Source organism: Ictidomys tridecemlineatus, chromosome 3 (genome assembly GCF_052094955.1).
Source record: "Ictidomys tridecemlineatus isolate mIctTri1 chromosome 3, mIctTri1.hap1, whole genome shotgun sequence".
Taxonomy (NCBI): domain Eukaryota; kingdom Metazoa; phylum Chordata; class Mammalia; order Rodentia; family Sciuridae; genus Ictidomys; species Ictidomys tridecemlineatus.
The window spans coordinates 145,717,883-145,744,547 of NC_135479.1; the positions used below are offsets into that span (position 1 = coordinate 145,717,883).

At 38.1% G+C, this 26,665-nt stretch overlaps 1 protein-coding gene across 3 annotated transcripts in view; it reads right to left on the reverse strand.

Annotated features, from left to right (window-relative positions):
- Positions 1–26,665, reverse strand: part of LOC101962583 (protein mono-ADP-ribosyltransferase PARP14) — a 48,439-nt gene continuing 21,774 nt past the window's right edge. For all 3 annotated transcript variants that reach the window (XM_005327669.5, XM_078044118.1, XM_078044119.1), the window contains 11 exons: positions 22,394–22,630; positions 20,866–21,087; positions 18,240–18,315; positions 15,974–16,123; positions 15,597–15,659; positions 15,061–15,228; positions 10,508–10,714; positions 9,826–10,425; positions 7,878–8,011; positions 1,080–1,254; positions 1–528 (listed from right to left, as the gene is read on the reverse strand). In XM_005327669.5, coding sequence (XP_005327726.2) covers positions 242–528; positions 1,080–1,254; positions 7,878–8,011; positions 9,826–10,425; positions 10,508–10,714; positions 15,061–15,228; positions 15,597–15,659; positions 15,974–16,123; positions 18,240–18,315; positions 20,866–21,087; positions 22,394–22,630 — 2,319 coding nt within the window. In that variant the 3' untranslated portion in view covers positions 1–241. The remainder of the gene's footprint in view (positions 529–1,079; positions 1,255–7,877; positions 8,012–9,825; positions 10,426–10,507; positions 10,715–15,060; positions 15,229–15,596; positions 15,660–15,973; positions 16,124–18,239; positions 18,316–20,865; positions 21,088–22,393; positions 22,631–26,665) is intronic.

The window sequence follows — 26,665 nt, forward strand, 5'->3', positions numbered from 1 at the left end:
TTTCCCATGGATTTGATGTCCATACCTGTGGACACACAGTTGTCCACCCAAATTCTCAAGTTTATTTGCTCTCAACATAATTCATCTCCATCATGAAAAAGAAGCTAAGAAGTTTTCAGTGCCATAGAAGGATATTTTAATCTTGGAAAAAGCTCTTAAGAGGTTTTTAAAAATAAGATACTTGTTTTTACAACTAGATAGGTATAAATGAACAATGGCTTTTGAGAAAGAACCCAAAATGTCATCTAAAAGTTATGAGGTACTCTGGGTATGCCTGATAGTCATAAAATACTACAAATATACTTGGACTTTGTTCATTATCCGTGACAGAGTCATACAGGTCCGTCGGATTTTGCGTATTCTTTGAAGGAGGCACAATTAATGAGCTGTGTCCGCGGGTATAGATTCCAGTAAGTACTCGCACATAATACATATGCTTTTTCCCATTTACATCTGGTCTGGAGTAAGTGTTGTTGGCAGAATAGCTGGCATTAACAGCAAAATAGGTTCCCTTTCCATATGCTACAGCTGTGAAGAGAAAAACAAAACACGTTTAAGAATTTCAATTTAGTGTAGAATTTGACATGTTGGTCCACTATGTCAAATAATGTAAAAAAAAAAAAACAATGTTCAGTTTAAATATTTTGTGTCTTTTTTTTTTTTCTTTTTTGGTACCAGGGATTGAACCCAGAGTCTCTTAATCACTGAGCCACATCCCCAGCCCTTTTTGTATTTTATTTAGAGACAGGGTCTCACTGAGTTGCTTAGGGCCTCGATAAATTGCTGAGGCTGGCTTTGAACTCACAATCCTCCTGCCTCAGCCTACCAAGCCACTAGGATTACAGGCGTGTACCATGGTGCCTGGATCCATGTGTGTTTCGTTTTTAAAAATCAAATTGTCCACCTCGTAGGGCCAGTGAGTCCCTTTAGGATGGAATACAGTAAGTCCTACCCTGAAACTTTGTCTGCAACCTGGTCACCAACCATGGGGAAAATAAGTAAATCCACTTTGTCCCTAGTCAGCTTGGGTTCTCATGGCTGACACCTTCTCTGGAGCAGGTAGATCCCTCACTTCTTACCATTCTTTCCAGCATAACTGCGGTTGAAGCCATTTCCATTGACATATAGTACAGAGCCACCATCTGTTCCGTGGAAGAGTAGCCTCTCATTTTGTACCTGGCCATTCTTGCCATCCATGGTTTTTTTCTTTGCCTGGTAGCTATTCCAGAGATCTGGATTCTGGATCCTTTCAATCTACAAATTAATGAAAAAAATTATTCTGCCAGTGCCAAGGGCACTTGCTAAGTATACAGGCAATGAAACATGATCACTATTTTTCATAAATAAAAATTACACTCAACAGAAAATGACAACTTTCTGCCTGGAAATCTTTTCATATCTAGTTTCATAAAAACAGAAATTGGGATGAATGTTGGTTTGTTTTTTAACATCTGCTACAGACACATGAAAGCAAACTATTTAGGATCTTAAGTACTCATGATAGAAATCTGATGATCCAGTCTCTCCAGTAACTGCTATTTATGTGCATCCAATAATGGCTTCTATTGCCCTGTCCAATAACCTTGCTCCGTCCCTTTGCCTCTTGATGCCCTAGCCCTCCTGGGATACTGGTTGACCTAGCCATGTTGTAACTGTGGGAAGAACAGTAGAGTATCTAGTACAGAGTGAAGCAATAAAGTCAGAACATGGTGGAATAACTTTTTCAAAGTGCCTGAAACACATGATTGCCAATTCAGAATTCCATACTCAGCAAAAACTATCCTTCAAAGATGGAAGGCAAAATAAAGTCATTGCAGACCAAAACTGGAGATAATCCACCACGACTAGATCAATATTAGAGAAAGTACAGAAAATGATCCCAGTCGGAAGCATAGAAATGAAGGAAGTATTGAAGAGCACTAGGAGGAAAAGGCAAATATGTTGGTCAATGTTAAGAGCAGCAAAAAAGTCAGACAGGGGTAAATAGGGCTTAAAAAGTGGCTGCATTGTCTGAAAAAATAATAATAAATATACTACATTAAAGATTCATAAACCAAGGATATACTTTGTAATTTCCAGAGTAATTAAGGAAAGAATTATAATAGGACACACAACCAACAATCTAATAGGGGGAGAAAACAGAATAACAGCAACGATTAACAGAAAAGAAGTCAGAAAGGGACAAAAAGAGCAAGGAACAGATTTGATAAAAATATTTAAGGGCTAGGTTGTGGCTCAGTGGTAGAGACCTTCCTAGTATGTGTGAGGCACTGGATTTGGCCCTTAGCACCACATAAAAAAATAAAGAAATAAAATAAAGTTATAAAAATGATTTTAAAATTATTAAAGTGAAATATTTAAACCCAAACATCAGTAAACACATTAAATGCAATAAACAGATTAAATACTCTACTTAAAAGATAAGGAGAAAGACAAAACTCATATGCTGCTACTAAGAGACACATTTTAAATATATGAGCTAATATATAACTATAAAATGATTAAAAGACAAAGACTGGACGGGACTGGGGCTGGGGCTCAGCGGTAGAGCACTCGCCTAGCATGTGCGAGGCCCTGGGTTCGATCCTCAGCACCACATAAAAATAAATAAATAAAGGTATTGTGTCCAACTACAACTAAAAAAATGCAAAAAAAAAAAAAGACAAAGACTAGAAAAAGATGAAACATTCTAAAAAACTAACCAAAGAAAGTTAGTCTTGCTGCTTTAATTTTGCTAATAATTTTGGTATCATATTTATAATATAAAACAAAATTAATGTTATTATAAATCAAATTTTCTTTTTTTAAATGTTTTATTCATGCATAATAATTGTACAGAGTAGTGGGTTCACTGTGGCATATTAGTGCAAGCACATAACATAATTTGCAATTTCTTTCCCCAGTACCTTCCTTTCCTCTTCCTCCCTCTCCCTAATGCCACTTCTCTACCTACTGATCTTCCTTCTAGTTTCATAACATCGCCTTTTTTCTCTTTTTTCCTGTAGCTTCGAAAGGAAACACAATGCTTGACTTTCTGAATCTGGCATATTTTGCTAAACATGATACTCTCCTGTTCCATTTTCTTGTAAAGGATACAATTTCATTTTTTATGGTGGAAGAAGACTTCATCGTGTATATAAGACATGTTTTCTTTATTCATTCATAAATAGGTGTTGACAAACACCTAAACTGATTCCATAATTTCGCTGTTGTGAATTGTGTTGCTATAAAATAGTTATGAATGTATCTCTAGAGTATACTGACTTTAGTTCTTTTGGATAAATATCAAGGTGGGCTATAACTGGATTATATGGTGGTTCTATTCCTACTCTTTTGAGGAACCTCCATAGTGATTTCCATAGTGGCCATACTGTTACATTCCCACCAATAGTGTACAAGAGTTCCTTTTCCCCTGTATCCTCACAGGCATTTGTTGTTACTTTTATTCTTGATGATTGCCAGTCTAACTGAAGTTACATGGAATCTGAGTGTAGTTTTTTTTTAATTGTTCAGCATTTTATTCTTATGATTTGTATGCTTGGTGATACTTTTAAAATTAACTATCACAGATAGGCATATCACATACTTTTCAGCTATAATAATTTTTCTAACACTATGTTTTTATGACAGTAATTGCCTTCTTTCTAGAAAAATATTCATTTTGAATCTAGTGACACTTCATCTATTATTTTTGATATATTAAAGCAGCATTAGATTATTTTTATTTGTTGCTTTTAGATGTACATGACAGTAGAGAGCGTTTTGACATACATACATGAGGTGCAATCCATTACAATTTTGATCCCATTCTTGTGGTTGAACATGATGTGGAGTTACACTGATCACATGTTCATATATGAGCATATAATCCAACCAACAAATGGGCTGAGGAACTGAACAGACACTTCACAGAAGAGGAAATACAATTGATCAACAAATATATGAAAAAGTGTTCAACATCTCAAGCAATTAGAGAAATGCAGATCAAAACTACTCTAAAATTTCAACTCACTCCTGTCAGAATGGCAATCATCAAGAATACAGGCAACAATAAATTTTGGCAAGGATATAGTGAAAAAATGGTACTCTCATGCACGGCTGGTGGGACTGCAAATTGGTGCAACCACTATGGAAAGCAGTACGGAAATTCCTCAGAAAATTGGGAATAGAACCACCATTTGACCAGCTATTCCACTCCTTGGTTTATACTCAAAGGACTTAAAATCAGCATACTATAGTGACATAGCCACATCAATATTTGTAGCAGCTCAATTCACAATAGCTAGACTGTGGAACCAAGCTAGGTGTTCTTCAATAGATGAATGGATAAAGAAAATGTGGTATATCTACTCAATGGAATATTACTCAGCTTTAAAGAAGAGTGAAATTATGGCATTTGCCAGTGGATAAATATCAAGGTGTGGTATAACTGGTTAGAGCTGGAGAATATCATGCTAAGCGAAATAAGCTAATCCCACAAAACCAAAGGCTGAATGCTTTCTCTAATATGCAGATGCTAATTTACAGGGGGGCACTAGGGAAGAACAGCATTACCTTAGATTAGGTAGAGGGAAGTTATGGGAGGGTAGGGAGGAATGTGGGGATAGGAAAGATAGTAGAATAAGACAGACATTATTACTGTATGTATATATGTGACAACATGACCAACATGATTCTGCAACATGTATCCTCATAAAAATGAGAAATTATATCCCATCTATGTATGATATATCAAAGTGCATAAATGCATTCTACTGTCATGTATAACTAATTAAAACAAATAAAAATATTTTAAGAAAAAGTCTATAATATTAAATTTTAACAGAAAACATAAATTTGAGCTCATGATTTTCTTAGCTTTAGAAACGAAAGGGCCTGGAATCACAACACCTCAGTAGCAGTGAGCTCACTCGGCACACAACTCTGCTTTCTTACTGCCGTTCCCCACTACATGCAATCAGGATTTTTAGGGAAACAACTGGTTCCAAGCCTGAGACAGAGAAAGCACAAAGTAGGCATGAGTGACCTTATGCCAGGAAGTGAAGAAATGTTCCAAGTATAAGGGGAAAAGACATAGAAGCCAATTTCCTACCAGCCACACATAGGATGATTTTTACATCTAAAGGAATAATCACTCTAATTAAATACAATGTAATAAACCTTTTTTTAAAAGCATGAGGGAAGAAAACTTATTCTTTTAAAAATGGCCAGATAAGAAATACAAAAGGAATGCCAGCATTAGAACGTCATCTTGTAGACACAATGGATTCAGGCAAGAATGATCAGGGGGTGTTAAAATCAATGGATAAAAGATGGTTGGGGACAACATCATCATTAATATTAGCATCATTAACAGTGGGACAAACTTACCATATGAAACTCCTGATGTGAAATATCACCTATGAAGTATTATAAAAATGTTGATCTGAATTTACCTCAACCTTTAAATCTAATTCTCAGTTTACCAGAAATAAAGAGTATACAGAAATAAATTAAATGACTCTATGATGAATCAGATAAACCTAGAATCTATAAGAAAACTGGTTGAAATTTTTTCCAAAATACCAAGGTATTAAGTCCAGAATGTGAGACACTCTATAACACAATTGGCTTAAACTCTTCAAAAATTTGATGTCATGAAAAAATTATTTTAAAAAATGCAGGAGTACGATTCTATATTAGAAAATATATGGAAGATATAATGACCAAATATAGTGTATAACTAAAGTTGGTACAGCAGGGAAATAGGAATAAAAAAGATTTGTTAAGCAATTGGAGAATTTCGAATATGGTGTCTATACTGGATATTAGTGCATTAATGGTAATTTTCTTACGTAGTATAATGGTATTTTGTAATTTAGAGAATGTCTTTGTTCTTAAAAAATATGTACTAAATTATTTAGAGTGTCATGATGTCCATAACTTAACTTTCAAATGCAAATGTGTAAAATGGTTGAATCTAAGCACAAGGTTTGTGGACATTAAAAAGTCTTAATCATAAGACATAACAATAATGCAAGATGACAGAGCAGCAATTTTTTTATGTTGGTGTTTTCATACTACCAGGAACAACACCGAGGTGTATTACAGAGTAAGTACTACCTACTTCCGCTTTTATTGGGTTCATACACTAGGATTTCCTGGTTCCTACAATGGGATTTCACATAAGATTTTACTTAAACATTATTGGATTCATTTCTCTGATGAGGTCTGTCCACCCATGGCAGGCCTCCCAGGGCCTACTACAGATGTTGCTCATCAATTAGCACATTCCCAGCTCATCTGAATTTGGCATCTCGTTAAATGGGCCAGTCAGCCACTACCAGTTTTCTGTAATTGGCATTTGGAATGACACTTTGTCATCTCAGAACTAGACCATCAAATAGCTACACACTTGAATCCCATTGTCTTGGTTCCTCATAGAATTGTTTTCATTCAATCAGGCATCAGTTTTGTTCAACCTGTTTACATTAAAGGAGGTTTAAGAAAAGGTGATATAAATTTGATATTGAATTTATCATGAAGATGATGTTAAGGATATTCTCCAATACTTGAGGTCACCGGAGAAATCTCTCAGGAGTCAGTCTCAGAATTGTGAAGAGCCCTGAGTCTCGTCATCAGAAGGTTTATTCTTTTATTGTGGATGTTATGAGTCTTGTAACTACTAGGTATTTACTTCTTGGCTTTGTCCACTAGGAAACTAGGAAACTCAGGGACAAATGTACAACTGTCTGTGACCTTGTGTTATACTGTGACCTGACAATATTTAGGTATTATCTTATTTTCTCTACCTTCTTTCTCTCTTTATGCATTTTTTCTTCATCTATTTATTTTATCTAAAGGTATAGTATATATCTTTGTAGGACACTGGAGATCTTTTTGAATCATCATGTGTTTAACTACATGAATAAACAGAATGATGGCAGGCAGTAAAGAAAATTTGCAAAGAAAAAAAATGAAAGCCTTACTGGCAGACTCATTATTACAGATGAATGGAAGGTAATCAAAGATCTCTGATTTTCCCAGCAAATGGTGGAATCAAGGACAAAAGTGGGGAAGGGAGAGAACACAGAAGTAATAGATGATGAGTTAGATTTAGAAAAGTTGATTTAGCAGTTACACATTCAAGTGGAGAGGTTTTAGGCCACTTGAGTAAGTTATAGAAACTTGAGTAAAAGATACAGTTTGGTGGTGTTGATTTAGGAATTATCAAGATTGAAAGAATGGCTGAACGCAAGAGGGGTAAAAATTTCCCCGGCGAGATACAGAGACAGAAGACCAAACTGTGAGTCCTATGGAGGAAAAACAGATTACACTGACAATGAGAGGGAAATTAGTTAAAAAGGGAGAAAAAAGTCAAACATCTTTTCACATAAGTCATATAGGAACATCATTTCAAAAGACAGTATTAATAATGTTTAAACATAGAAGATGCCAAAATAATTGAGAAAAATAGGGGAAAGGCTACAGAGTTTATCAAGGCATTTAGCACCCTCTGACCTGTGAACACAGGAGCAAATAAGAGCAGAATCCTGAGTGAGGATCCTCCATGCATCACTATCTCATGTTTGCTAGTTATCAAATCCAACTTTGAAGCCATATCATTAAATTTTATTAACTTGCTTCACAAAGTAAATATGATGTATCTTTAATATTCTAACATGGGATTGTCGTCTAAGATTGTGTTATAACAACTGACACAAGACTTTAAATTTTAGTAATTGTGGTGCCATAAATAGAATCTAGAATCTAATTACCATAAATATTCTAATTCTGGTTAAAAAATGCAATAGAAAATGAATAAAAATGCATTTAGACAGGGCCATGATATCAGTTATCTCTGCCATCCAGAGACATGATGTCAGCAGTTGACTTACCTTCTCTATGACAAACTGTGAGCAGGTCTGGTTAAACTTGCTTGCCACAGTAGTGTATTCTGGATCACTTGGCTGCAGCTCCACCGCACACCAATTCTGCTGCTTCATGTCACTCCAGTACTCAGGGATTTCAACTGCAAAGCAGACATTTGAGGGTTCTGCTGCACATGCTTGGTATGCTTTGAATTAACTGAGCATCATCTGTGCTCTTGCGTTACAATCTCCTAATTCCATGATTCCATTTCCTTATCTTCCTAGGATATTTTTTTTTCCAAGTGTGGATCATAGACAATCAATATCAGAACCAACCTAATTCTTATTATTAAAAAGAACAGAAGAGGGGCTGGGGCTGGGGCTTAGCGGTAGAGTGCTCACCTAGCACATGCAAGGTGCTGGGTTCAATCCTTAGCACCACATAAAAAAAATGAATTTGTGCATATTTCCATATTTTCACAGACTAAAAAATACAACTAAAAAATACATAAAAAAAAAAAAGAAAAAAAAAAGGGCTGTAGTTGTGGCTCAGTGGTAAAGTGCCTGCCTGGCATGTGTGAGACACTGGGTTTGATCCTCAGCACCACATAAAAATAAATAAATACAATAAAGGTTTAAAAAAAAAAAAAAAGGAAAGAAAAGAAAAGGGGCTAGGCACAGTGGCGCACCTATAAACCCAGCAACTCAGGAGGCTGAGACAACAGGATCCCAGGTTCAGGCCAGCCCAGGCAATTAGAGAGAAACTGTTTCAAATTTAAAAAAAAAAATTAAAAAGGCCTCGGGATGTAACTCAGTGGTAGAGGCCCTGGGTTCAATTCCTAGTACTTAAGTACATACAAAAAATAACAAACCAACCAACCAAAGAGGCTAGGATAATAATGGGTTTGATCCACGACACCAAACAAAACAGAAACCTCACACCTGTTGAATAAGGTCTCCAGGGGTGAAGCCCGAGACTCTTCATCTTAAGTTCTGATCATGCTAAGATGGGAGAACCACTGGTGCACTATACCTCATCTTTAGTTTCTATTCAGCCTCTACTCTGGCACAATTAAACAACACATTATTTTCCTACCTGTCTGAAATAGTTACTATTCTTTTGCTTATGCATAGAATTTGCCAGAACCCCTCCTTGCCATCACCACAGTGTACTCCACATCTATTTTCTCATTGATTTTCACGATGTCCTTAAGAGGTCAGTGTGGGGTACATTTTGCCATTTGGCAGGTTGTGGTGGCAGACCTCCCTCCTATCCTGACTACTACACATGATTGGTCACGTCATTTCCCCCAACGTGCTCAGGATCTCTGGAATTCATTCATACTCATCTCACTAGAGATGAACATGGTATATGGGAAGCCAAGTTACTGCTTTCCACTGGGCGACTTATGTGTCGAGGGCAGGGATGGGGTCTACATGGGACAGGCATTCCCTTCTTGGGGATGGCTCAGGATCCGTGGGTGGCTTCCTGATGTGTGTTGAGGAAACTGCTGCTCAGGACAGAGATGACTTCTGGGAATAGAATTAGGATGCTCCCAGGGTCACCAGGGACACAGAGAGGCCCCCTCTGACCATTCTGTCCTGTTTTTTCCCCTCTAGAAAATCTTGGGCCACTTTCTCTTTGGGCCTATTTTCTTCCCTTCCGTGTCTGATGCAGCCATTACCTCCCCAGCAGAGCTGGCTCTGGGGAAGCTCATAAATTAGAGACAGGAACAAATGCAAGGTTTGGCTATTGGTATTATTAAGATGGGCATTCTCAGACTATGGGGTTATGTCCATGCTGTGTGTCCCTGGCCAAAGAGTAAACTCTTTAAGCTCAGAGACCAAGTCTTTTAGTTTATTCCATTAGGGTTACTGGAGTTTTATCTACTTGAAAATTTTATACATATCCAAATAGTGTTAAGCCCAAAGAAGGTTTAAAATGACAGATGACAAGCATGAAAATCTAACTCACCTTCAGATTTTGTGAGGCGCTGAATAGTTACACTGTGTCCATGTGGACCTGTGGCAATGTATGTGTTCAGATTCACTGTATAGTTCTGATTATTAATTTTGACAACAACGTTCTTAATCTTTGCTCTCCTTGCATCCTCCAATTTCAGACTGGTCATTTTGTCAAAAGGAACAAAAACGTTATTGTCATCATATTGCCATTCTATAAAGTCACTGATGCAATCTGCCCGGGTTTCCTTTTCTTTGGCCAATCGAATGCTCTTGATCATTTCCTCAATTTCATTTCGAGCCTGTAGCACATCTCTGCTAATTCCCAAAACCTCAATTAAAGGTCTCTTCTGGTTCAGGGAAATGGTAATATTTAAAGTCTTCTGTAGCTCATTCAGTTTCTGGTACTCCTTTTCATCAAAGTCTTTGATACACTCATCTTCACTGGTGTAAGAACACTGCTCCTTTTTAATCAGTTCTTGTAGCCAGGAGATAGTTTTGTCCACATTGTTTATGTTTTCACCACACACCTGGAAAACTACCAATTCTGTTTTCTTTTCCAAAACCAAGGGATTCCGTTTTTTGGGAGATTGCTTTGAAAAGCCCAAAAATGCTAAAGAGAAAAGGAAGATTAGCTATTTCTCATGTGATGGCAATATTAGGAATTACATATGAAGTAGAAATGAACAACTCACAGGCAAATTTAGACATCACAGACTGCTGAGGGGCAGCCTGAGATCCTTCTCTTTTTTTCATGGTGGCATAAAACACATCCAGGATCTGGGGCAGAAGGATAACAACTTTCACTTTTTTCACAGACTGGACGGATCCTTTCTGGACGAAGTCTTCAATGGCATCCATTGTGCCTTCAGCAACCGTATCTGGGTTTTGATGGGCTTGTCCTGGAAAAGCAAATAACAAAAAATGACTAGCAGGGAAAAAAAATTAAAAAAAAAAAAAGCTCAGGAATAAATTAGGCATTACAAATCTCACAGAATAAATGCCCACTCCCCAACTGTTCATCCAATTTTTGCCACCCACATACCTTCACCGTATCAAGGGTCACAACGTTGAACTGCAAACACTTTTGAAATACAATACATCTGCAAACACTTTTGAAATCCTGGATGCAATGGGGAGTTTTTCCACCCAGGATGTCAAGGAAGCCAACAACTGAGTAAGTAACAGGGATCCTGAAACCTAACTTCTGGTTTCTGACATTTCTATCTGACCTGTTCTGCTGATCCCAGATCACTGTGTCCTGTTACAGAGTACAAAGTTCTGTCCCTGAGAACTTTTCTTTTTGGCTCACTAGTGGATTCAAAGGATCCATAAAAAGCAGGAGACGCTAATATATGTTGAAACAATACGCTCTTTAGAGAGAAAAAGGTTCTTTTTTACTCAGTCATCACTTGATTTTGTGCATGTGTCCGTATTTTCACAGATATTTTGGGGGACCTAATTTCATTTTATTTTTTTAATGTGTAATTTTTTCCGCATTGTCTTATTGGTACATTATAGTTGTACATAATTCTGGGATTTGTTGTCATATATTTGTACATGCACACAATATAACAATATAATTTGGCCAATATCATTCCCCAGCACTCTTCTCCCCCACTCCTTGATTGCTTTCCTCTACTGATCTCCCTTTGATTTCCATAATATCTGTCCCCATTTTTATTTTTCTTTGGGGGAATCGATTTCAACTAAGATAATTTTATATGATACCCAGAACTGTCAGCTAATAGTCATAATCTATAATTCTTTGCACACAAGTTATCCTAAGCCTCCAGGAAGTCTTTTCTCCCACACACAGAAGTGTTTTTTCCTCCTTGAACCACCAGAGTTCAAGGTAGCCCAGTAATCAGATCCATTCCTGTTTTCAGCATGTTTTTCTCAAGTCATGAAAGCCACTGCCTAGGTAAGATCATGAAAAGTCCCTTTCAGCTTATGGAAGTGGTCCATGTGAATGTCAGCTGGCCAGGTCACATAGTAGGCAATGTAAAAATGTCACCAAACCTGGTATGACTGATTAGGGAGCTGATTTGGATTATCCCTAATGATGGTGTCTACCACCATCACAGAAAATGAGAGTAGACCTCTTTGAGTTGACAATGTAAACAATTGTGGCAATGTGAACGATCCCTATGTAAAATTAATCAAGATAGTTTTTTCAGCTTTTTAAATGAAATGATCAGGGACAGAAGGAAACTCCATAAAAAGCTGTGGTTTTCACGTGGTACTTGGAAGAATTTAGATTCATTCATTCACTCTCAATAAACATCTACCATGTCCCATAACAGGATAGATATTCAGCTAGCCACTTATTAGGACACAGAGAATGTGTGGGATATGTGGAATAAACAATGGGGGAAGTTTGGAAAACTTATGCAAGATAGAACTGTGTCTCAGAGGAATGGTATGTTCAGCCTGGCCTGGACAGGAAAGCACACCAATTTTTGAGAAAGATAAATCTGGAGGGGATAGAGAAGGCACTGGAGTGGGGAATCCAGCTCTAGGTAGGAAACTAATATAAGACTTTAGGCGAAACACAAGTGCTGAACTAAGAAAGACAAGAGGCCATAATGAAGAGTAGGGTATAGGAACGGGGAGATATTTAGGAAGCCAAATCAGGAGGACTATGACCAGCAGAGTTTGTCCTTGACCCTTCCCTTCCTCTCTTTTTCCCCCACATACCTTCACCATATCATGGGTCACGTTGTACTGCAGGTGTTCATTTACCTAACTCATTTACCTCCAGGCTAGGTGCTCCTGTGGACTGGACTCTTAGTCATCTTTCTATCGACTGTGTCTGGCACATATATATATTTAAACTAACTAGCAATCTAATGAGCATAAGAATGACAAGGACTCAAGGATTCCAGATGGAAAGTAAAGCTTTTCACACACCTGGGGATTTAAGGGGGAAGGCAAGATTGAGGGGGAAGACAATGAATGGGAATTTGGAGTTTGCACTGACTCTCAGGTGTTTTTGATCAGCCATTCCCTCCCCTTATGCAGGTGTCTATAAGGAATAAGGAGAAGTCCTTCCCTGCAGGAAGCTGTCTTGATCACAGTCACAGGGCAACTCATAAACATCACTAAGGTGGATGTTCCCAGTCACTGTGGTCAAAAGGCCTGATCAGAAAAACAGCAGAGGAAAAGTTTATTTGGGGCTTACAGTTTCATAGGTTCAGTTCATAGTTGGCTGACTCCACTGCTCTGGGACCAAATAAGGCAGAACATTATGATAGAAAAGTGTGGTGGAGGAAAGCTGCTCAGTTCATGGTTGGCAAGAAGCAGAGAGAGACAAGAGAGGAGCCAGGGACAAGCTGTTGTCCAGGGGCATACACCCAGTGACCAACTTCCTCCACCACCCTCAACCTCCCTATAGTTGGCACCCAGTAGTTCACTCAAATTATTAATCCATCTTGTGGATTAACGCAGCAATGAGATTATAACTCTAATAATCTAATCATTACACTTTTGAATATTCCTTCATTGTCTAATGCTTTTGGGGCATGAGCTTTTGGGGTGACATTAATGGTCCCAACCATAACTCTTCCCATCTGGGGGTCCAAAGACCAGCTCAGGTGGTGAAGAAGACAGCCAAAGAAGACAAGCAAGAAGAGCCTGCCAACCCTGATTTATTTGTTCAGACCAGGTCAGCAGAAGAAACAACAGGTTGGCAGTAACTAAGACATACTGCAAGATGTGTATATATTTACATAATACTAAAATGTCCACCTTCCCTTGTTTCTTTTAACTCTACCCAGGGAAGATCTGTGCCACAACTGAGCTGCTGCTTTATTGTCCCAAAGTAACTTAAGGTGGAAACACAAGATTAGATATCACAGGGAAATAAAGATGAAGACAGAGACTGGGGAGCCATTGGTGGGTGTTTGCCAAAGACTGATAGATAGATAATTGATTGATTGATTCATTGATTGTTGAGATGTTGGCTAATCTTCCAGGAATGGATGATATCACTGGAGATCACAAAAACATATAAGGATCATAAATTATAATTTTAGAAATAAAAGTAGTAAAGCAGACATGAAATTCCTTTTAGGAACTTTATGAGCAATGGCATAGAATTGTAGAAAGAAAGATATGGATCAAAAGTTTAGAAGAAGGCCCAGAAAATGACAAGGATGATTAAACTTATTGAGAATGAACTTTGGGAGAGGCTGGTGCCAGTCTAAGATACTCATAGATTTTCAGCAACAGAATGTCAGTTCCAATGCTCAGTGCTCACTCACTGGGACCAGTCAGACACTATCCTCTGAGACGTCCAGCCTGAGAGTAGGTGCCACTCCTAGCCTGCTCTCTAAGGGAGACCAAGCAGAAATTCCTAACATGACTCTGATTCTGGGGGGAAGAGCTTGAAGGGCTTCAGCTCACTAATGATAAACCCAAAGCACTATGCTTATCTATAAAGAACCACACAGTCATTGCACAGGTTGAGGAAAATAAGAAACTCAAAAGAAGTTGGCTGGAAAAAGGAAGGTGTAGAGCTGAGTTTCTGACCCAGAGGTTCTGTGGACCGAGAGGCTTCTGTACAGAGGTCCAAGGCCAGCAGACACAGGCAACCACTGAGTGGAGGGCTGCAGGTGCTCACCCAGAGGTCAGATGAGCCAGATGGAAGCAGTTGCACAGATGTGGTCCACGTGGAGGGGACAGAAGAGGAAGTTAAGAATGAAACAATGGAGGATACACAGGGAGTCAATAAAGAGAGAGCTGATGAAACAGCCGGAGGGAAAGTCTCTCCTTCCACTCACCTCCTTTTCTTCTCCCTCTCTTTCCCTTCCTTTCTCTCTGACATCCCACATTCTCTTCAATTCTTTTCTTTTTTCACTTTTTCCTCTTTCTTTTCTTCCTCCCTTCTGCCCTCCCTCCTTTCTTTCTTCCTATCTTTCTTATTTATTTTTTGAGATGGGGTCTAAGTTGCCCATACTGGCCTCGAACTCCTGGGTTCAAGTGATCCTCCTGCCTCAGCCTCCCTAGTAACCCAAACTATAAGCACATGTCATGGCACCCAGCTCATTCTTTCCTCTTTAACCACCTCCAGGCTTTTCTCATTCCCTAAGTGACCGCCTTGGGGTGAGGAATCTGTCCACTCCTAGATTAACCGTCTCTGCTGTCCCTCAGATTCGTTGTGTATCATCCACATTCACACTCAGCACCAGACCTAAGGGAAACTCGACGCTGTGGGATTCAGCGTTGATAGCCAGTGGCTACACACCTGTCCCAATGGCTGGGAGGCAAATGGATGAGTAATTCCGTTTCTCACACTCTTGCAAAACATAGGAAACTGACTTCTTGATATCATTTCCACCAACAACATGGATGATATTCTTGCACCTCAGTAATCCACCTTCTGTAATTATATACTCGTTTTTGCCTTGTTGAGCTGGGAAACACGGATGAAGAAAAAAAAGATAGAAAATTAGATGTTGAAGCTATTCTTTGTTTAGTAAGCAAAAATAAGAAACCTTCTTTGATGAAATTGTGGCTTAATTTCTCTTTCTAACTGTGAGATTATTTTTTTACTTCTCCTATTCTACCATTTGAATTGGTGGGTGTTTGCCAAAGACTGATAGATAGATGATTGATTGATGAGATGTTGGCTAATCTTCCAGGAATAGATGATTAAACTGTATGATTTTTAAGACTAATGTGTTGTCTTCCCAATCCCAAGACATTCCTCAGCTCTTCAAAGCCTTCCCTATTCAGGCTTCTGCTCATAATTTGGGACCAGAAGATAGCATTTTGCCTTACCCATGCGAGAACATTCCGCCTCCACATTTTGTCCTGCACATTCTAGAATTGCTTTGGAGACACCTACACAAGAAAATCAAGATGGTAACAAATATGAATAAAATCATGACAGTGCATTTGGATCAGAAAGATCAGCTTATTATCTAAACACATTCCTCATTTTCAACGAAATCCTATAACCTAGGTATTGCCAATAAGAGGAAGAAAAACTCATAAAATAACTGGTGCCAATTATAAGAACACTTGTCAAAATAATTTTTTAAAAAATTAATATCAATAAGCCAAAGTTATCAAAACCAGCTTGGCTATAGAAACCTTCCTTCATAGGATCTACCAGGTCAATAATTACACTAGTGAAAACCATACTAGTGAAGTACCTGCTTTGAGATTAAACGTATTTGATGTTGAATTTACAATCACATCTGCTGCCTCTTTGGTGATATCTCCAGAGGCCACCTGGAAGAGGATGGGGCCAATCTGCATTTCATGCACTCCTAAATCAGGGCTGGAGATAGTCCCATAGAAACCTTCAAAGAAAAAAGGTAGAGTCAATAATCAAGTCAGCATGAACTGTTTCTTGAAAAAGATTAGAAAATATAGGACAAACATAGCTCTGGGTTTGACCAAGGTGAACTTAGCCTTCTAAGGATCTGTGTCTCTCACAATTACAAAGAAAAACTTAGGACAGACACAAAAAGCCACCACTTGAGAACTTTAAAAAGTAAACAGCAGGCAGACTAGGCAAGGGGGTGAAAACATGTAGAAGCAATCTGTACAGGGGAGATTTTCACATTTGGTTTCATTTTTAAATGTTTCTTTTTTTCTCCCCTAGAGTAAAAAGAACTGTATAATGGGCAGCAAAATCCTCTCACACGATCCTTGTCTTTGCAGTCAAAAAGGATTGGGGAAAGGGTCTCTGTGGGCTGAAAGCTATGGGAGGGAATCCTCTGTTTTTACACATGTGTGTGCTGACACACACACAGTTTTAATCCGGGTACTTGCTCAAAGTGACCCCAGTTGCAGAACTGCACATTGGCACTGCAGAGAGCTACAATTCTGAGAGACATTCTATAAAGTGTGGCCAAAAGAATTAGAGAAAAGGGGTCCCCCGTGTTCTGAAAAAAAAAAATGTCCGTATGCACGCACACACACTCACATAGGTAAGGCTCAAGGTTTGTATGGAACATTTTTCTTTTCTCTCTCCACTTTACCCAAGGGCAACCCTGGTGATGAAAAACTGTGAGGCAATCTAACAGGTAAACTGAACTCTAAGTGATCCCTGTCCCTGGCCAGAGGACCTCAAAAATGGGCTCCGCAAGCCAGATTTAGAAGGGAATCATAGAAAGGTGAACACTGGAGAAGGGGATCACCTGATCCTATACATGAACTGGAATAAGTCCTGAGCTCCCCCAGAGCTGCCCAGGTGTGGGGCAAGCCCAAGGCAGCCCAGCTAAGTCTTTAACTTTCACTGACCTTAGAACCTTGCCCACTTAGAAGGCGAGACAGAACTCGCAGAATGAACTTGACTGACTGACCATTAAACAAGAAAAACCACCACCATTCTTCAGATTTCAATAGGAACCCAAGTCTCATAATATTCCAAAGGTCCAGTCTACATTCCAAAATTGCTTGTCATATAAAGAACCAGAAAAAAATGACCAACTTTTGAAGATAAAAACAATAAATGTCAATTCCAAAGTGATCCAGATGTTGGAATTATTAGCATCTGCTGTAACTATGATCCATGAGATCAGAGTAAACATATTTGAATGAATGAAAGGACAGGACCTCTTTGCAGAAAAATAGAAACCATACAAAACAGGACCAAGTGGACATTTTTGAACTCCAAAACACACTATCTGAAATAAAATTTCACTGAATGTATTCAATAGCAGAGTGGATGGAGAAAAGATTCAGTGAACTTGAAGGCAGATCAATATAAATTATCCAATCTGTAGAGAAGAGAGAAAAAAGCACGGGGCGGGGGGGGGGGGGGCTGGCAGGGAGAAGAACAACTACTCAGAGACCTGAGAGACATGACTGAAAAGTTTTGCAGTCACATGGTTGGACTATCAAAAGGCAACAGAAAAGTGCAGAAAAAAAAAAAAGAAATAATGCCCCCCAAATTCCCAAATTTGATAAAAGACATTTTTTTAGTCTCAAGAAGCCTAAGTGAAGTGGTGCACACCTAGAATGTTAGAGGCACCTTAGGCACCACATTGAAACCTCACTTCAAAAGAAAAAGAAAAAGAGAAAAAAAAAAAACCTCAATGAACTTCAAACAGGATAAACTGAAAAACAGCAGCAGCAGCAAATTTGACAGAGGAGAAGTGTTTGGTTGACATGGTCTTTCAACACGTCTGTTTTAGAAAATACATGCTATATTATGCTCTGAAAGTAGTAGTGTTGTCACTACTTAAATACCCACTAATTGAATTACAGAATGTGGCCCTCTTTTCTCTTTTACCCCAGATCAGATAAACATGGCCAGTGTCTTGCACACTTAGGTGTATGGAAAATAATTATGTTATTTATCACTTAATTTTTTTTTCCAGAAAAACCATCACTATCATCTTCTACCAGTCACTTGGATAGTTACTTAGAAACTAGAAAGCATTTGTCAATTTAAAAGCTTTACTGAACCTTTTGTATCTTCAGCCTTGGGGATTTTGTCACTAAGATTTCCATTTTTCCTTCTGGCAAATTCATCTGAAAATGCCTGGAAATACAAACACAATTTTGACCATTACCATCCAGTTGATGAACGAGTTTGATTTATCAGGGTTTTTCATCTTGCAAGTGTATATACAGATTTAGAAAAAAAAATGTTAAACAATATTATTTATTTCTTTATGGATTTTTAAAGTTATGAAAATAATACATATAATTCCCTTTCTACAAATGTGTGCTATGAAAATTAACAAAGATATGAACACAGATAAAAATACAAGGATATTCATCAGAGTGCTATTCATAATAGAGAAAAAAAATAAGTTAAAATCCAATGGGAGGCTGGGCTCAGTAACACATGCCTGTAATCCCAGTGACTCAGAAGGCTGAGGCAGGAGGATGTGAGTTCAAAGCCAGCCTCAGCAACATAGCTAGTGAATGTATTCTAGTGTTGATGAATATGTGAATTTCATTTCTTTGCAAAATCATCACTTTCTTCCTCCTTGTTAAATAAACAACAGAGACTTTTATTGTGGGGTGGGGATAGAATCCTGGCTGAAGTCTGACACAGTGATGGGAGAGGGATGGGAAGAGACTGCTTAGTGAGGTCTCAGAATCACCAGCCTCCGGGAGTCAGGCAGGTAAAGTACCCCAGTAGAAGTGGACTGATTTGAGTTTGGAGAATTAGAAGACACCTACCACTCAGTCCCAGCAAATTGTTCCAAGCAGCAATTTCATTCTAGCTTATCAAGTCTTTTCAATTTTTAGCTCACATCATTTTTTTGAACATCTGGAGGATCACAAATTCAAAGCCAGCCTCACCAACTTAGTGAGGCCCTAAGCAACCTAGTGAGACCCTGTCTCAAAATAAAAAATAAAAAGGGCCAAGGATGCAGCTCACTAGTTAAGTACCATGGAATTCAATCCCTGGTACCAAAAAAAAGAGAGAGAGAGAGAGAGAGAGAGAGAGAGAGAAAATGGAACAACAATGCTTATGTAGAATCAATAGCATTTCAAATGACATTGATGCTGTCTGTAGAGACTAAAGCTTGTTAGAGAACATTTGCAGAGTACTCTGAGTGTTTAGGGGGAAAAATGTAGACTGGGATTGCTAGAAAATAGTGAGATATGATGGTTCAGGTCTGTGTCATGAAACTCTCCCATCTCTCCACTCAGTCATTCATTCAATAATGCTCAACACTTCGTGTTCTGATTTAGTTTGCTCTGTGTGTATAGATCCTAGTGCCCAGAGGAAGTATGATTTATAGAGAGCAAAATATGTGCTACATACCTTGTTCCATGACCCACATCACCTCACATGATCTAAGTCACAGGGAAATTATTAAAAAGTCTTGTATTGAGCAAAAGTATCTGTAATTATACAGGCCAAGCAAGTGGACCACCTATTTTTCTCAGGTGACGTAGCTGCCTGATTAAAATGGAGGTTAAGATTTGTTTGCTTCCAAAGAACTTATAGATAGTGTCCAGATTAAAAAATAATAATAATAAAACAAAATACGACCTAAAAATTCAGATCCTCCTTTTATCCATGGACATCTTTTGGCTTCCTGGCTTCAATCTGTTTGTTAAATTCTTGCAAAATCGTGTAACTTCTCAAACATTTACTGTCATCTGCGCTACTAGATTATAAAGACTCAGAGAGCAGGGATGAGGGCTTAAATGTCTATGGTTCTCCCATCATGCCCATGCCAGGGTCTCACCCACAGCTGATATTTACTACATGTGACCTGATTGTCAGACTATGACTGAAGATGGTGCTGGCATTTCTCTCCTGCTCACATGGGGCGGTGCTTACTCTTTCTCATCAACCCTTCACATTACAGTCCATTGCAAATCCAGGAAGCACTTGTGTCCCATCCTGACATTTAACCATGTTAAAACTATGTAAAAATGTAAAAACTATATTTTTATAATATTATTAAAATTTTTATGTCCATGAAAGGAATCCTATAGGTTTCTTAAGGAGTCTTAAGGAGTATGTCAACTGTGCTACAATATGTGAGCCTTATTTGGATTCTGATTCAAAGCTGTGAAGACCAAATAAAACATTTATGAGATGGTTGGAAAATTGAACACTGTCTTTATAACTGATCAAGTAAAGGAATTATTGTCAATTGATTTTAGGTATGAAATAGTATTGTAGTTATGTTATTTTTAAAAAAGAATCCTCATTTAAAATAAATTGATGAATGTTTAGAGAAAAACTATGCTTTGGAATTTCCTTCAAATATTTGACGAAGGGAAATAATATGAGAGAAGGGGAAATAAGTGTAGACAGAGATCAAACATATTGGCCACGGGTTGATAATGGATGTTCCTAAGGGAGTTCCTTAGACTTTTTTTTTTAAATCTACTTTTGCATGTATTTCTAATTTTCATGAATATGTAGTTAAACTTTTTTCTATGTCTGTAATTTTTCTTGACACTTGTCAATGTACAACTAGTCAACATGACTCTCTTACTTTCCCTCTTGGGGGACAACATTAAAGAAACATCCTATTAGACCAAGAAGACATTTGAGATCATGATGCTCCACACAGAGATTGCCAAAATAATCAGGAATAAGACAAGACTGTACCTGAATATTTTCATGATCACTTGGGTGCAGCATAAAATAAACTTTTTGTAGTTTTTTCAGTTGATTTTTGCTACTAAATTTGAGTACTTCTGAAGTGATCAGTTCAGCAAATATTTTTTTAGGAAATCCCAAATTTCCTGTTCCTATTGCTGGAAATGCAATTGATTTTAAGGACAATTTCTCAGTGATCGTCAAACACTCTCTGATGATGTATTCCATGATCTGAAAAGCACAAAGCACATCTTTATATATCTTGAGTTAGACCAAAAGGACGAGAATTTAGCACCTATGGCTGTGATCTCTATCTACTCCGTTTTGCTTTCATCTGAGGTTAAGAGAAATCAGAAGAGGAAAGATAAAATACAGAAGAGGAAAAGGAAATGAGAATGTAAGAGCTCTTCTACAACGATTCAAACTCCATTCACCATGAAGGAAAGAAGAAAAGCAACAATTCATCTTATCCTTCACTGTCTTCCATCTCCTGCCCTCACCTTCCATAAAGTGGTATGATCTCGGGGCTGGGGATGTGGCTCAAGCGGTAGCGTGCTCGCCTGGCATGCGTGCGGCCCGGGTTCGATCCTCAGCACCACATACCAACAAAGATGTTGTGTCCGCCAAGAACTAAAAAATAAATATTAAAAATTCTCTCTCTCTCTCTCCTCTCTCACTCTCTCTTAAAAAAAAAAAGTAGTATAATCTTCGGTCACTTTTCCTGACCCCCACTAATTACTGAGCATAATAATCAATTTGTATTACTAACTAGTTCCCAGAACAAGTCAGCTATGGCTGAAAGAAATGGCCATAATGATAAAAACCTTCTACCAGAAAGTCACAGTATTACAGAAAAGAAACAGACAGGGTCTACCTTAGAGCACACTGAAAGAAGAGTCCAAGGGGCTACCCTGGTCATAGGGAAAAAAAATATTCAGACTAATAGAAATGAGTTGATTGAATGGATAGTAAAAGGGAAAGGGGATACTCTCAAGGAAAAGGGTGGGTCCTCTCAGAGAGGAGAGGGACAATATGCCTCTCCTAGAGCCGTGTCATAGAATTTTTTTTTAATTTCTTACATACATGACAATAGTGGAGTACATTACATTCATAAATATCCATTCACAGCCATAATTTTTCATAACTCTGTATATAAAGTATGTTCATGCCAAATTATGCCATTATACATGAGCTCTCTTATTTCTTTGCATACAATTCTTAATACACCTTTATACCACAATTTGTCATATCTCTGTATATAAGGTATGTTGGCACCAAATTCACATCTTCATACATGTATTTTGTATAATGATGACCGTCTCCTTCCACCATCCTAGCTATTCCCCTTCTCCCTCCCTTTCCCTCCCACCCCTATTCCCTATCTAGAGGTAAGTTTCCTCCCATGCTCTCCCTCCCTACCCCACTTGCATTTGCAGGGAAATGGATGGCATTAGAGAAGATTATGCTATGCCAAGTTAGCCATCCCCCAAAAAATAAATGCCAAATGTGTCATAGAACATTTTAAAGCAGACCCTACCTTTCGTGAAGATGTGCTGCCATCTTCCCAGTGCGGAGCCACCACGTGAAGCACATGGTAGCAGTGCAGATTGCAACCACTGGTTTGGAGAACTGTGCCCACATTGACACTTACTCCTTGTCCAACTGCATTCAATTCCTCCTGGAGTTTCGGCCCAGCTTCTTTTAAGAGGGCCTGTGAAAGGGGCCCTGCATTGAGCCCAAGATTCAAGGGAACGGAGTTGACAATAACGTCGGTCTTAAAGACAAAACCAAAGATTTGTTTCAAATTCTTACAAAAGACATTCATCCATGGTAAGTATGTGCGAACCCTGGGCTCGGCACAAGGGGGACAACTAAGATGGCTGAGATTTTGAAGACTGAAATACCAACACAGTGTTTTAAGACAGTTATTTAAGTAATACTCGAGGACAAAAGAGAGCTGTCAAAAAAATAATATATAAATGCATAGTTCACTGAAGGGTATTCAGTGATGATGAACATGCCATGGGTGACATGGGACCTAGGAAATGGGAATAGTCACTCTGGGCAGAGAGCAACAGGGAATAGCATGAACTCACTCACAGTGGACTGTGAGCTGTGAGCAGATTCATTTGACCTGATGGAGGTCTTCTGCAGCAAAATGGGGTAAACCAGACGACATCTATTACACTGAGTTGGACAAAGAAAGCCCACCTCCATCCAAGCACCTGGACCCTCTGACAGCGCCATGGAAGATTTTCCACCTGAGCTTTGGTGCAAGCCGATTGATTAATCAGACTACTTTAGAGAGGCCAAGAAAAGAGAGAAGGAAGGTGTCCTTCCCTGTGGGTCACGGAGAAGTAATGCAGCAGTTAGTGGGGCAGCAGAAGCCACACATCTCTGGGAGAGAAAGAATGTCTTCATACTCAGGGTGACGGTGGCAAGAAACAGAGCTCATTCCCATTCCTGATCCATGGTCAAAAGAACATTGTGCTTTTTTCTTTTTTTTTTTTTTAATGGCAATAAAATTACTTTTGATTTTTGAAATAAGACAACAAACAGTCAAGAACTTGAATAAATTCCAATCCTATTTCTACTAACCACTAACTGTGAGACTGAATGGATTACTTAACTCCTCTAAACCTTGATCCCTCATCTGTGAAGGGAATGATCTAATTCTAGAAGCTACTTTATGGCACTGAATGAGAAAAATGCATGTCAAGTACTTAGCAAAATGCCTGGCACAAAGTAACATGCAATTGACGCCTGTGATTCTTACAATTATTACTTAAGCTTATAATAAGCAGAAATATAATATCTTACAGTACACTATTGTAAACTAAAGCAAAAATTTTTTACTTTTTAATTAATAATTAAATTTATTTTAATTATTTTAACAGAGAAAACCTGGTCCACAGAAAAGAAGACATATTTGCAAATCAAACATCTGATAAGGGACCTGTATCCAAAATATATAAAGAATACTTAAAATTCAATAATAAAAAAGCAACCCAATTTAAAAGTGGGCAAAAGATCTAAACATTTCTTCAAAGAGATATACAAATGACCAAAAAGCACATTAAAAAATGTTGAAAATCATTAGTCATTAAGGAAATGTAAATCTAAACCACAGTAAGATACTATTTTATATTCACCGATGGCTACAATAAAAATGATATAGCATGGGTTAGCAAAGATGTGGAGAAACTGGAATTCTCAACCCTGCTGATAGGAATATAAAATGGTACAACCACTTTGGGAAATAATCTAGTAGTTCCTCAAAGTCAAACATGGAATTACTATGTGACCCAGTCATTCCACTCCTAGGTATGAACACAAAAGAAAAAAAAATTATCCATATAAAAATTTGTAAATAAGTGTCCATAAGAACATGACACATAAAATAGTAGAAAGAATCCAAATGTTCATCCAGGGATGAATGGATAAACCAAATACATATCCATACAATGGAATATTATTCAGCCACAAAAGGAATGAAGTACTAATACATGCTACTTCAGGGAAAAACCCTTGAAAACATTCTGCTCAGTGAAAGAAGTCAGTCACTGAAAACCACAAATTATGTTTCCATTTAAATGAAATTTTCAGAGTCACTGAATCTCTAGAAACAGAATGTAAATTAGTAGTTGCCTACAGCTAGAGAGTGGACTGAATGAATTGATGGAATGGGAAGTGCTCCCTAGGGACGCAAGGTTTCTTTTTGGAGTGATAAGAATGTTCCAAAATTAGATTCTGGTTATAATTGCATACCTCTGTGAATATAATGAAGACTATTGACTTGTACACTTTGAATGGGTATGGTACATGAATTATCTCAATAAAGCTGTTTAAACAAAAAAGAGGATGACGGTTATAGCTCAGCAGTAAAGTGCATGCCTAGCATGTGTGAGGCATGGGCTCGATCTTCAGCCCACATAAAAATAGAAAAATAAAACAAAGGTATTGTGTCCATCTACAACTTAAAAAAAAATTTTTTTTAAACTTAAAAAAGAGGGGGGCTGGGGTTGTGGCTCACTAGAGCACTCGCCTAGCATGCACGAGGCACTGGGTTCGATCCTCAGCACCACATAAATGTAAAATAAGGATATTGTGTCCATCTAAAACTTAAGAATAAAAAGTTTTTAAAAAGTTAAAAAAGAGGGTGACTGATCATGACTATTAAACAATTTTCAACTTTTCTCAAGATAAGCTATAGGAATATGCTAAAACAGTAAATATATTCAGGATAAAGCAGTTTTAGTGTGTCATTTTTTTTAATACCTTTATTCTACCTATTTATTTTTCTGTGGTGCTGAGGACCGAACCCAGGGCCTTAAACATGTTAGGCAAGTGCTCTACCTCTGAGCTATAGCCCTAGCCCTAGTATCTCACCTTTTATTATATTACATAGGAGCTTGTTTGAATGGAAGCTTAGAGATATTTTTCTCTTGTAAAAAAAATCCAAAGCAAAACATTTGGTGGATTTATTAAATCTAGTTCATTTAATGTCATGTAAAGTATATCTAACGATGTGTTATTTAAAGATAATGAGAACAAGTGACACCCAGTGGTGATAATTTAGGACTTTGGTCTTGGTCTTTGAACAAAGCATTCAGGCTTGGTTAAAATTTTCACTGTATTGTGATGCCTGTTTTCGGTATATTCTTTTTAGATATTTCCTAGGTATTTTTAGGTATATTCTTTTAGTTTTTTTTTTTTTTAGATATTTTCATATGTGTGTGTGTGTATAAATTTGCCTTTAAAAAATTTTTAAGTATATTTTTATGTACATTTTATTTATTTTTTTAAATTTATTTTTATGTGGTGCTGAGGATTGAACCCAGGGCCTCGCACATGTGAGATGAGCCCTCTCCCACTGAGCCACAACTCCAACCCCATAAATTTGCCTTTTAAAAAGTGGAGACACAGGGCTGGGACTGGGCTCAGCAGTAGTGCACTTGCCTGGCATGTGTGAGGCACTAGGTTTGATTCTCAACACCATATATAAATAAAAATAAATAAGATCTATCAACAACTAAGAAAAATATTTTTTAAAAAGTGGAGACACCAAAAAACCTCAGAGCTGTCTGGTGGACATGAATCCCTCTGTCAGCCTTGGCTGCTTCCCTAGACCCCTCTGAAACCTGCAGAAAAAGGTTGGGGCTAATATTCACTGGAAGATACACCCATGGCCACGCTGGCCATGACAACACAAAGAAATGGAACTATTGCTTAGTAAAAAAGGTACTGCCCTGCCCCCAGTGCTTCCACCACCTCCTCCATTCCTTGTCAAGAATTCCTTCCCCAGGACTCCCCTCACCCTCCCATCACCTTCCACTTAAAGATATACAGCCTGGCACAGTAGGAGGCATCTAGATCCTGCTTCAGAAAAATGGCTGCTGTTCTGATTAGTTAGTGCCTGTGTTGCAAAGAATATTAAATAGCTTTAAAATATATATATTAGCCCCCTATCCCCTCCACCCCCACACACCCTCAACCTTCCAGAATTGTTCCTGCATGATACCTGGACCTTGTTCAGGCCCACTTACCCCCTCCTTTCTTACACAGGATCAACAAACTGGTATTGGGTGTCCATGTCTGCTGATGTCAGACTCTGGCCCCAAGTTCACCTTTGCTAGGCTCCATTAGCAAGATTTCTGACCTCCGCATCCCCCATGCTCTAACTGTTGTGGATCTGCTATCAGTACACTTGACAAGAAACTAATCTTAGCTTTACCAAACTATGAAAAGTGTAAAAGCAAAGTAAACGTATCAAAAGTCATCTAAATGTATGATACCACTGATACAAAAT